We start from the raw sequence: 12,759 nt of genomic DNA on the forward strand, positions 1-12,759 counted from the left end.
GCAGGGGTTGACAGGGAGGGAGTATACTGTGGTTTGGATACACCAATAGTAGGACACAGATCTGTGTTAGGGGCGGGGCAACTTGTACTGTGTTGGGACACGCGGAGGGGGGGGGCAGAATGGGTGAGGGGAGGAAGCAGCACAGAGGCGGGCTGTAGTGCGGTAGCAAAGGCTGGCACGCAGAAGTGTGACCGGGTACAGTATACTGTGCAGCAGTACACAGAGGACGGGGCAATGCTGAAGGAGCAATGTTGGGGGGGGGGCAGTGCTTGGGGGGGCAGTGCTGGGGGGCAGTGCTCTGTGAAGGAGGGGAGGAAGCAGTGTCGGCTGCGGTGTTGTAAAGAGAGCTTGTACACAGGAGCGTGACAGACGTTAGATATACAGTGTTCGGATACATAGAGGAGCGGGCGTGTAGTGCTGTGGCATTATACACTACAGCCGCGTAGTGGCGTAATAATAGCCCCCGCAGTTCCAGCGGTGCCGGGATCCCGATCTCGGGGGGGAGGGGGGGGGGCACCATCAGCACTGTGACCGGCTCCGAGATGGGGCAGTTGACAGCTCCAGACTGGGTCCGGGGGAGTGGGCGGGGGGGGGGTTCATGCACCTTGCATGGGAGCCTCCCTCATAGTTTCGTTTCCCACAAGTTGGCACAAACACATATACAGTGTTAAGATACACAGAGGGGGCGGGGGCGTGCAGTGTCGTGGTGGTATACACTACAAGAGAGGTAGTGCCGTATCAATACATCCCCGACCGAGCAAGGGGGGGGGGGCAGCTGCTCTGTGCATGGGTAGGCCTAAGCGCTCCTGGCACAGTAGGAGCGTGGGGGTCCCCCTACAAGTACCTTGCATGGGGGCCCCCTCCAGGTACCTTGCATGGGGGCCCCTTCCAGGTACCTTGCGTGGGAGCCCCTTCCAGGTACCTTGCGTGGGGGCCCCTTCCAGGTACCTTGCGTGGGGGCCCCTTCCAGGTACCTTGCGTGGGGGGCCCTTCCAGGTACCTTGCATGGGGACCCCTTCAAGTACCTTGCATGGGGCCCCCTCCAGGTACCTTGCATGGGGGCCCCTCCATGTACCTTGCATGGGGGCCCCTCCATGTACCTTGCATGGGGGCCCCTCCATGTACCTTGCATGGGGGCCCCCTCCAGGTACCTTGCATGGGTGCCCCTTCCAGGTACCTTGCATGGGGGCCCCTCCATGTACCTTGCATGGGGGCCCCCTCCCGGTACCTTGCAGGGGGGCCCCCTCCCGGTACCTTGCATGGGGGCCCCCTCCAGGTACCTTGCATGGGGGCCCCTTCCAGGGGCCTTGTTTATGAAGGCCTTGCGCCGCCGGTGCGTCACTTTTAACATGGGAAAAAGTGACGCACCGGCGGCGCAAGGCCTTCATAAATAAGGCCCCAGGTACCTTGCAGGGTGGGCCTCCATGTACCTTGCGTGGGGGCCCCCTCCAGGTATCTTGCATGGGGGCCCCTCCATGTACCTTGCATGGGGGCCCCTCCATGTACCTTGCATGGGGGCCCCTCCATGTACCTTGCATGGGGCCCCCCTCCAGGTACATTGCATGGGAGCCCTCTCCAGGTACCTTGCATGGGGGCCCCTCCATGTACCTTGCATGGGGGCCCCTCCATGTACCTTGCATACGGGCCCACTCCATGTACCTTGCATGGGGGCCCCTCCATGTACCTTGCATGGGGCCCCCCTCCAGGTACATTGCATAGGAGCCCTCTCCAGGTACCTTGCATGGGCCCCCTCGAGTTTGGCACAAACAAGTCTCCAGTCAGGGTCGGAGCGGGGCCCCCCTCCATGTACCATGCATGGCGGGCGGTCGAGTTTCGTGACTCCACTGAGAAGCATGCAGCGCAGGGCCTGGCGCGCTGCCAGTGAAAGGCGCATCGTGTGCCGGAGGGGGGAGGGTGTGCAGTGAGCATCGAGTGGCTGGACGAGACCGGGAGGGTGTGCAGTGCGCACCGAGGCGCTGGGGGACAGCGGGAGAGTGTGCAGTGCGCACCGAGGGTGCTGTTGTGCAGTGCGCACCGAGGGTGCTGTTGTGCAGTGCGCACCACTGAGGGGCTGTCGTGCAGTGCGCACCGAGGTGCTGGTGGGCGGGAGGGAGCCGCGCTCGGCGCAGCGGAGACCCAGAGAGTCCCTCCTCCTCCCCGGAGCCGAGAGGGGCCGGGCCGGGCTGGGCGGGGGCTGCGCCTGAGATCCATCCCCGGAGAGCCTCCGCCGCTGGCTGGGCACCGCCGCCGCTCCACGCCGCCTTCCAGCGCCGCCGCGGCCCCGCCTCCCTCCGGCCGCCCTTCATGCGCTGACGCTTCCGCCTAGAGGCGCCTCTCTCTCCCGCGCACCGCCTGCCTCGCTCCGGCGCTGCCCAGCCGAGCCCCCGCTCCATGCGCTGAGCCGCGGCGGGGCGGCCTCAGCCATGGCCCGCTACACGCTCCCCGCCATGCTGGACTGGCTCTACGGCGGCGTGGACCCCAGCTTCGAGGGCAACGGGGGCCCCGAGTGCGCAGCCTTCCTGCCCCCGGGCCAGAGGCTGCTCGAGAGCCTGGTGCTGCTCTGCCTCTCGCTGCTGGAGGTGGGCCTGGCCCTCCGGAGGATCACCGGGCCCCCGGAGCAGCCAGGGGGCTGCAGGGAGCGCGTGCTGCCCGGGGACGCGTGTCCGTGCCAAGGGACCGCGGTGGCACAGGAGGCCAGGCTGTGCCAGAGCAGCGCGCACTGCCACGGCGGCTGCACAGGCCGGGAGCGGGCAGTGCCCTCAGATGACCAGCCCTGCCCGGTGGGATGCTGCAAGGATGCAGCAGGGACCACCGAGGAGCATCCCCAGGGGACCACCGAGCAGCACCCCCAGGGGACCAGGGATCAGAACTCCAAGGGACCCTTTGAGCAAAATAACAAGCCCGCGGCGAAACAGTGTGCGCAGATTGGGGGCCACCGGTGCGTGCTGACGAAGGATCAATGTGATGGGGTGGCCAAGATCACACCGGATGATGTCTCCGGGCAGTGGGAGGGCGCGATGTCCAATCACCATCAGGGCTTTATGACCAGAGACCAGAATGCCCCGGTGGCCCCTTGGCCTCGAGGGGCACCCGCCAGGCAGGAGAGCCTGGGCAAGAACGTGCTGCTGGTTGCCCTGTGCCTCACGTTTGGGGTTGAGGTGGGCTTCAAGTTTGCAACCAAGACCGTCATCTACCTGTTGAATCCTTGCCATGTGGTCACCATGATGCAGGTAAGTGGCATTCTCCCATCGCAGTTGAAGGCGCAGGAGCTGTTTAGGCATAGGGCTAGAGGGAAAATGATGTGGCACAAAGCAGCAATGATGCGGTGTGCACGAGCACCGTGTGGGCTTCATAACCAACGTGGTCGGTTTTAAACAATATTTTCGTCTAAGGGATTACAGTACATGCACTGCAAACCCCTTCAAGAAATTGACAATCGTTGTTCAATGCGCAAAGTTAGTACAATACCTTATAAACCATTTCCCAGTCAAATGTAGGCCTTTGTGTTGAGAAAGGCTTCCCACCCACCTTTCACCATAGAATGACTGAGGATGGCATTTTTCAATTCGAAAATGTAAAACACAGATGAGATTATGACACCCCCCCCCCCCCCCCACCCCTCGCCCCCTACATTGGAATGGTCTGTGTTTGTGCATAGCATGGTTGCTTTTGGGAAGACACATTGCAGTTGCTGTGCTACAATGCATAATTATTCCACACCTAAGAGTATTGAAATGGCCCTTGTGTTGCAAGGTTTTGCGTGGTTAGTTGGTGTTTAAGTGAAACTATAACGCCACATAGCATCATTCCATCACTGGAATATGCACTGTTACTCAATTGAAGCTTTTGTGCTGTTAAGCTTTTTGAATATATCTGCTGTTTGACTGACTAACATGAGAATTCAGAAAACAAACAACTTTATTCGGTCAATCAACGATAAAAGCACAACAAAATCACTATAACACAGGATCAATAGGCATCTTATCACGATAAAAACTCTAACACACCAATGACAGCATTCTATACTGCCCTATTACAAGATACAAAGAATAAAAAGTCATGGGCAATAAAAAAGGACATTTTCATAAAACTCATCATAAGAAGAGCTATCATCAGGTATACTTCAATATTAAAATACTGACATCACTTAAATCAATCCATTCTGTGATAACACCTTTGCAATTTAGGCCAGATTCTCATCTGTTTGAGCTTCTGATTGAGTGAGAATGTTGAGGACATGTTTGAACTAGCAACGCTTCATTATGCAGGTATGTGTACATGGCTGCAGATGTTCTGAACTGCTGTGCTGTGGCAGGGGCTGACGGGGAAGGAATTTACTGTGTTTGGACACACTATTGGTAGGAGGCAGTGCTGTGTCGGGGCAACTTGTCCTGTGTTGGGACACGCAGAGGGAAGGAGGCAGTATCACACGGTGTGTAGCATATCATGCGTGCAGTGATTATCCAACAAGCACATTGACTGCTTAACCTTGCCCGCAACTGTTTAAAATGGAGGTGATCCAAACACATTTTTGGAACTGTGAGTTTGCAAAGGTTGGACGATGAATTTGTCGTCCGTGGAGTTTGCATTTACGATGGTGCATTCAAGAAGCACATATAAGAGATGCTAAGCTTGGGTGGACACGACTCAAAAACCAAGATCCCTTGTACCTTCAAGAGAAGAGCTGTGTTGGGGTCCCTCCCGCTCTGTGCCATCCGTAGGAGGAGTGTAGACTGATATATTTCAGTGATTGCCCCACAGTTGCAGAATTATTTCAGTGTGCAAATTCTTGGTGTATGAGGTACTTTATTTTTAGGAATGAAGGACCTTAAGACATGGAAAAAAGGTAATTTCGTCAGAAATGTACATAAACCTAATTGTGCATCTCCCTGCTATGCTCTGAACGTGCGTCACTCCAGAAAAAACATTGATCGGAGATGCAGTGGAAGGTGTTCTGATGTCGCCTCCCTGTTAAGCATGAGGGTCAGTGGCCTCATGTTGTGTATTAAAATAGCATACATAGTAATTTACACTTTAACAATAAGTATTTTCTTGATGCACTGAGCGTGAACACGTTCTATGCGTGCTGAAGTACCAGGGAGAGAAGTGGGGCCGGTGTAACCTCTATGATGTCCGTCCATGGACACCTGGCTCAAGTTTACCTTTCTTTGGGATAAACATGCACATACATCCTTGCATTCCACCTTGAGTGCTCGTTGGTGGGTCTGTCACTTGCCATCATAAACTTGTTCAACGGCTCCCTGCGAATCAAACGGGTTTTGGTGGTTCCTGAATTGGTATTTAGCCAGACCTCTTTCAAGCAATGTTGTCATGAGTGGTTCTGTGAGAAGAAAGGGCATAGATGGCCCTGTAATAAGTTGGAGATATAAATCTGCAGTGGAGGGGATCAGAGGCAAGTGCCTACTAATGAGTGATTTGTACTAAGATGAAAGGTTGCTTATGTTTGAGGAAGCAAGGGCCATATGATGTACCAGAAGACCAATTCCTGCTCAGAAAGCCTGAATAGTCTAGGACAAGTAAAATATTGTGGCCTGCTTTTTGGGCAGACCCAGGAATCAAAGCGGCTGGCAGCACTTCTGTTATGTTAATTGTTTTATTAAGCGCATCTGTTACCCTTGGGTGTCCTGGCGCTAACTGCTATCCTGGAGAGGGGAGAAATTGAGGAGGGGACTAGAATAACCAAGTTTTAAGCATTCTCCTGAACAGTAGCAAATCAGTGCCATTCCTCAGGAAAAAGGGAAGCTGGTTCCACATCTTTGCGGCACCTACCACAAAGCTTCTGATTCTACAGAAAGGAAAGTTAGAGGATCTCAACCCTGTGCAAAGCAATTAAAGAGGGTAAAAAAGCAGGAACAATGAGGGATTAGGCACAGATAGATTGGGGACTTGTCAAGAGCTTTGTCTGACCCCCAAGCCGGCCCAGATATTGGGTGTATCATTGAAAGCTCAAGTAATGCTGAAAGTCAAGCTTGTACAATGGAAGTATTTACACAGGACGTAAGTTACCCTAACTAGGATATAGAACATCCTGCCAAGATTCTCCTCTCAGAAGCACCTCTGAATACTCAAACTTAATTCATATGGTTTGGCGCTGTGTGGCTGTTGCTCGCTAGTAACATGTAGTGGGCTCCAGACTGAAGTCAGTGGTAGGTAATCTGATTGGATGGACAATTGAACATTGTATCCTGGGACTGCTTCCCATAACTAAAAAGAGAAAACTGGGTTATAGACCGGTGGAATTATTTTGTGATACTGGCGGAATTGTTTTTTGATACTTTGTTTGCAGCGGATTGTCTCACTGATCCAAAATTGGGAGAAAACTGTTACAATCTGGAGACTGGCTGAAGAAAGGGGGATGTCAGTGGTTTGTATGGATGAAATATCCCAGAAACATCTACTTGACTGACGCCAAATGTTGTCAAATTTAGTTGCACCAGAGATGACCCTGAATTATCCACCAGTAGCGTTTTCTCTGATTAACTAATACAAGGTTTCCTTTCGGGCACACACTGATTTGCAGTTACTAAATGAGATGTTTGAACAGTTACTTGGAAGATAATTGTGAGATGTCTTGCTGTATGTGCAGTCTAGCTAAAGAATCTTCCAAATTGTTTCGTTTGTATGTGGAATGGGATTGTTTTATTTTGTTGGCAAACAATTAGTAAAATTACTTTCAAAATCAATAAATCTGCACGTTGAAAAAAATTTGCTGGTATAAGAATGACAGTAAATTGTTTTGAAATTAAGATGTCGCCTGATCTGCAAGTTTATGTGAAGCAATCCACAATGTGCAGACTGGACACGTCTGTTAATGCTTAGTGTTGTATTTTTTTAGGTGGTTCTGTAGGGGCTTCCTTTTGTGATTAAGGGAATGTTCTAGTGTCCCTTGAAAAAGAAGCACACTGATTTGTTTTGTATCCATGTTTTGGTATTCATCACGAAGGTAGCGTAACCCTCATGTTTAAGATGAGCGTCTCCTCTACGGTTTTGGTTGTTTTGTTCGCGGCCCTATTAATATCTACTCTTGACGCCCAAAGTACCCAAAACGATCACAGGAGGCTCATCCTATCAGAAACAGCGAGCCTCCAATTGCTCAACTTTCGTGTGTTCTTTTCTTTGTTGCTTGGTCTGTAGGCTTTGAATGGGATATGGTATTTTTGGGATCTTTGGTAGTTAAAAAGTAGTGTGAATCCTGAAAATCTGTGTTGGATAACGTTTATGTCGATATGTGACCAATTAGATTCCATATAGTTAGTTATTTTGTTTTTACTTTATGGTACTGATACAATGAACTTGAAATGCAACCAGTCAAGATGTGGTGAAATGCTTTAAAGGAAATGTTCTTGATACCTTAACGTCGAAGGTCTTTGGTTACCATAACCAACTTCCCCTAGCTCTTACTGGCCAATATTTGTAGACCTGAAATCCGCGTTTGACCTGGTCCCATGAGAGAAGCTGTGGGCAGTTCTCCATGAGATGGGGGTTCCGCCATACCTGCGCCAAATCATGAAGCGGTTACACGAGGGAAATTATGCCCAAATTAGATTTGGCAAGGAAGGAAAACTTATGATGTCCCCCATTCCCGTAAATAGAGGCGTTACCCAGTGATGTGTCCTCGCCCGACTCTTTTTAGCCTTTATATAAATGAGCTAGTTGATTTTTTTACTCGGTGAGAAAGATTTGGACGTCCCTTAGTTGGCATCACGCAAAATCCCAGCCATAATGTTTGCCGACAACACTCTATTATTATCCAAATTGCCCATGGGGATATAGAGGGTACTTAAGAGATTCGATGTGTTTTGCATGGAAAGAGGGCTTGACCTCCAAAAAACTAAATTCATGGCGTTCACCTCACCCAAAAGTACCTGACCAAATCCAAGCCTAAATGGTAAACCCCTAGAGAGTATCTGCTTTTGATTACCTCGGCATAACCATCACAGAATCAATGGACTGGGGGGCCCAAAATCAACCCTGAAACTGGCACAATCTTCAGGGGGCTTAACAAAGGTTTTTTGAAAATCTAGCCTCAAGTCTGTGAGTCCAGCAATAGAAATATACAATGTTCAAGCCAGGGGAGGGGCGCTATATAGAGCAGAAATACGGGGTCACCGCAGTTCTAAGAGTCTTACACAGACTAAAAACAACTTTCTCGGGCAACTGTTTGGCCTCCCACGGAGTACCCCACTCCGACTGGTTCTGGGGGGAAGGGCTATCGCCGAAGAATCTAATCTCACACCACTTTTATTCTGGTGGCGTCTGTGGGTTACCCCAGAACTTTCAGAACACAGGAACGAATTAAGAGAGGTGATGAGTCTACCGGGGGTGGGCAAATTACCATGGCTCTTCTACATTCGACACACGTCAGAGAATCTGGGACGGGGCAACCTTTGGGGTGTCTCAGAAGTTGCTTGTGCCACAGTGTCCAGGAATGTGCTAAAGGACTGCTACTGGGAGTTTAAACTAGCCCAATTCCAGAGCAATCCTTTAGTAGGTAAGCTGACTGCAGTTTTCCTAGAAACCAAGGATTGGTATAGCCTAGAGCCGGCACTGAATGACATCAAGCCGGCAACCACAAGAAAGCTTTATTTGCAGTTCAGACACTGGGCCTTGCCACTCCGCTCTTTTACAAATACGTGGGCGGGTTCGAAAACTCTGGGGTGCCCGGCCTGTGACTGCTCCACAGAATCAGACTTTCATGTGTTCTTATGCTCCCCCGGCTACCACAAAGCGAGAAAACGGTGGCTGGTTCAGATCTGTAGAAACCTAGGTACGGTACCAGGCGCTGTTGCGAGGCTTTTAGGATATTGAAACACGATTCCAGCCTCCCGATAGTATACTCGGTAGCAGGCTTCTTATTCTCTATGTGGTGCACTCGCAGAGCATTTTTAAAATCAAATCAATAAATAAGGTTTATAGTCTCGCAAAAATGCAATGAGGATTTTTTAAGGGTCTACCTGCCATTCTGTTTAATTGAGATCACTTGCATTGATACAGTTTATTTACATTTCGAATGTACTGTTATACTGGTTTGTTGCTCCAGAGAATCCGCTTCTAGTGGCTAAGATACAGCTCTGACCTCTCATATTTGGACCGGTGGCCTGCTCATATATCCTGCACATGCACTTTGAATCGTTAATGTTTCTATCTTTGATTAATTTACCGACTTATATGATCCGATTTTCCTACTCCTTGAGCCGCTCCCATAGATTGCGCCACATTTCATATATCTCCAGGCCATACCTGTGTATATTTTATCCAATTGTTCTTATTGTATGTATCGATCTTGTTTTATCTCTTTTTATCCATTTTGATTTTAAAGTAAAAGAATTGTATGCCATTTTAGATGTACTTTTAATGTCAAACTGACCGAAATAAAGTCATTACTGAACTGAAACATGTTTTCAGCAAAAGGTAATACATTCCTCTGCATTTGCAATTAGTAGCAGTTTTTAGCCCCAGAATCGATGTTACTCACCAGCATTTTGGGTCGGCGCTCAATAGATACATGGAAAACTATTGGAGTGAAAGGTTTTGTGGTAGATCCCAGTTAGTTAGGAAACTTCAATAAGAGCCTCATAACCTGCCATAATCCTAAAAGCAAAATAATATCCAAACCTGCATTCACCATACTTTTCCACCTCATATTATCGAATGCTTTATTTGCATTTAATCTTAATATTGCACCGGATTTGATATTGGTGTTAGTAACTTGTGTCCAATCTTGTAACATTCTTGGGCTGGCCAATGCTCACCCATCTAAGCAAACATTGCTTGTCGCGTAATAACCATAGCATTCACAAATTCTATCATTCTCCAGCTATATACTGTAGATCGGATCCTGATGTAAATGTAATATAGTGAGATTGGATGATCCCTTTCGCACCTTTTGAGGAAAATGCGTTCTCCGGGATGAAGAGTACAGCAGCTGCTTTGCTCTGATTTGTTGAAAAACGTCTTCTGAATTTTTTTATTGCAAACCTCTTCTATTAAAGCAAGAATAGCCTGCGAGTTACCATTTATAGCTCTCCATTTGGAGTCCAACACCACCTGGCGATTTGTCATAAAGCATGTTCATAACTGCCCTACTTATGTCTTTCAAAGTAATCTCACCACTGAGTCCATCAGCCACCCCGTGAGCAAGACAGGGAGGTAAGTTCCTTCCAAGCTAATTTGTGAAACTGTCTTCCTCGAAATATATAATGTCACGTAAAAATCTCAATACTGCCTAACAATGCCTTCAAAATTATCCCCAAATTAGCCATTCTCACACTTACGTAGGAAGATACCTACACTATTTTCCTTACTCTGTAACTTGTAAATGTATCCCTAGGATCACAGTATTGTATAAAGCATCCTGTGTTTTAACTGTCTAGCCTGAAATGTTCACATCATTGGAGAAGCGCAAAATCAGTGTCTTCGGGGGAGGTCATTTTCATTAAGTAGACTGCAGTAATCTTCTCATGCTCTTTGATATCCATGACGTCAGAGGAAATGACATAATGAGACATTTGAGCCCAATTAAATAAGACATGTTGTCATCCAGGCTTTAATCATGATGAAATCCGTGGAAGCGGGTTAATGAAAGTCCCTCAACAAACCTAAAACTAATGAAAATCTAATATCATTCAACAGAAAAATGCAGGTACAAAGGACATATATATTGTGGGCACGTATACATCTGCTTTTCAAAGCCAAAGGATGTCTTTGACATTGAGCACTGTGACACACAAAGCCTGCAGTCCAGCTTTTTGTTGGTTGCCTTTACGGCAGGTGAGCTGTGAACAAAAGCATCTCTGCATCGATGGGTGTTGAGGACGTGGCTGACCTGAAAGCCTTCAGTATACGGCTTCCTTAGGATATCATAGGAAATAATTACAAGCTGGCTGTGTTCAGTTGTGGTCATGATGATTCAGATGCTACACTTGGTTGTCTAGCAAGGATGAGGTCTCTAATTTTTAAGCCCATTGCTGGTTTTGGGGATCAGTGAATTGCCCCCACAGAACCTTATTTCAGAAAGAGTCTGAGCACCCTAACAGTAACAACCCCTTAAATGTTGAATTGTTCGAATATGTGAAAAAAGATCTTCAATTCTGGTACATGTTTTTGGCACACTCTGTCACTCAATCAATGTTTTGCTGACAGTGGAGGGCAAACAGTGGGACATGTGTGGTCTGTTCACCGGCAGTGCGGCTACACCATGGCAGGATGTACCTGCCTCGGCCACTCCATTACTACGTTGAGCTGCATTAAAGACAGGAATTTGAGGCCCATAGGGATGGATGCAAATAGCTATCTAAAACACTTCACTCTTAAAAAGCAGCATCACATTTCTCAAACTTTTCCTGTGGGCTGATGCATGAAAAAGGATGACCTACTGCCAGCTGGACATAAACACGTTTCAAATACCTGAAATATTTGTGGCATTGCTACTATCACACCCCTCCCCTGATGTTTAAGGGTTGGAAAACCTTCTTTTTTGATGTTGCTTTTTTGGTCAAAGCCCTTTTGCATACTGTACAATCTACATAGCGGACTTTGAGTCACTTGTTTGCTCTTGATTTGGTGGATTTCTTGTCTGTACCTATACTTTGCTCCTTATTCAGTGACTTTCTTTCACATTCTTATGTTTTTCCCTGCCCCTGGAGCATACTTTCTTTACATGGCTTCTGATTGGAAGTCTTTTATACATCTACTACTGCCATGAGGGCCGGGGACTACTTTTAATCCGGTTTCAGCACTCTGTGAGTGTGTATCATTTTCCTCCTCCTCTCTACCTCTCATTCGGTCAGTTCTGCCCTCTGCTTGTACACTGCCTTTGCCCCAGCGTTCGTTCGTTCTATCTATCTATCTATCTATCTATCTATCTATCTATCTATCTATCTATCATTAAAGTGAAGTTATAGTTGGCTTTAGTAACATGCTCTTCAAGTATGTTTAAAAAAAACCGCAGGAATTCACTGAAAAATCTCAGTTAAAGTGAGGGTAATTGCTACTAAACCTAACAACTACTGAAATTCCTCAATTACGATTTAGCCATAACGCATGCCTCGGTCATTCACTGCTTTTGACCTTACATCTGACATCACTTATGGCAACTCCAAGACATCACTGCTGACCGCATCTGTTTGTACCAATCTTTGGCTGTGTGCAGTGGAGGGTAGCCACCTGACCAGACCCTCTTCCCAATGCTCTGTGAGCATCCAGCAAACGCTGCCTATGGCTTTGGTCTGTGAGCAGCAGCGGTAGTTGGGTACAGGGCCTGGGCTTTGGCTAGGGGCTTTGGCCAATCTCCCGCCGCCAGCCAGCTCCTGCTGTGCGTGGCCTTCAGCTGTGTGCAACCGAGGTTGGGTTCGGGACTTGAAGTACAGCCAGGCCCTTAGCCCTTCCCTCCACAGGTGGCCAAACCCTAATGCACATGGTGTTGAGCAAGTGTAGCAAGGGTTAGCTGCAGGGTTTGGCCTTCAGATAAACACTATTCCCAACCCTCCGTGGGCTAACAACCCTCATTACCCTCCTCTTTCAGCCGAGTGCAGCAAAGGTTGGCCACACCTATGGCCAGGCTACTCTCCCAGGTTTCACTAAGAAGTGGTAGGACCCACAGCCTACCGTCCCCGTGTGGAGTAGGTAAATGTAACACCGTCCACCCTGTGTAGATAGTACATTTTTATAAACATTATAGGTCCTGATGAATTGCACTGTATCCCTAAGAACTACTGCATGAAACATTTCGACCTACCA

At 48.5% G+C, this 12,759-nt stretch overlaps 1 protein-coding gene across 1 annotated transcript in view; it reads left to right on the forward strand.

Moving 5' to 3' along the window:
• Positions 1–2,208: 2,208 nt before the first annotated feature.
• Positions 2,209–12,759, forward strand: part of TMEM164 (transmembrane protein 164) — a 338,857-nt gene continuing 328,306 nt past the window's right edge. Inside the window, exon 1 of the mRNA XM_078688797.1 lies at positions 2,209–3,230. Coding sequence (XP_078544923.1) covers positions 2,424–3,230 — 807 coding nt within the window. The 5' untranslated portion in view covers positions 2,209–2,423. The remainder of the gene's footprint in view (positions 3,231–12,759) is intronic.

The sequence above is a fragment of the Lissotriton helveticus genome, chromosome 4_1, assembly GCF_964261635.1.
Source record: "Lissotriton helveticus chromosome 4_1, aLisHel1.1, whole genome shotgun sequence".
Classification (NCBI taxonomy): Eukaryota; Metazoa; Chordata; class Amphibia; order Caudata; family Salamandridae; genus Lissotriton; species Lissotriton helveticus.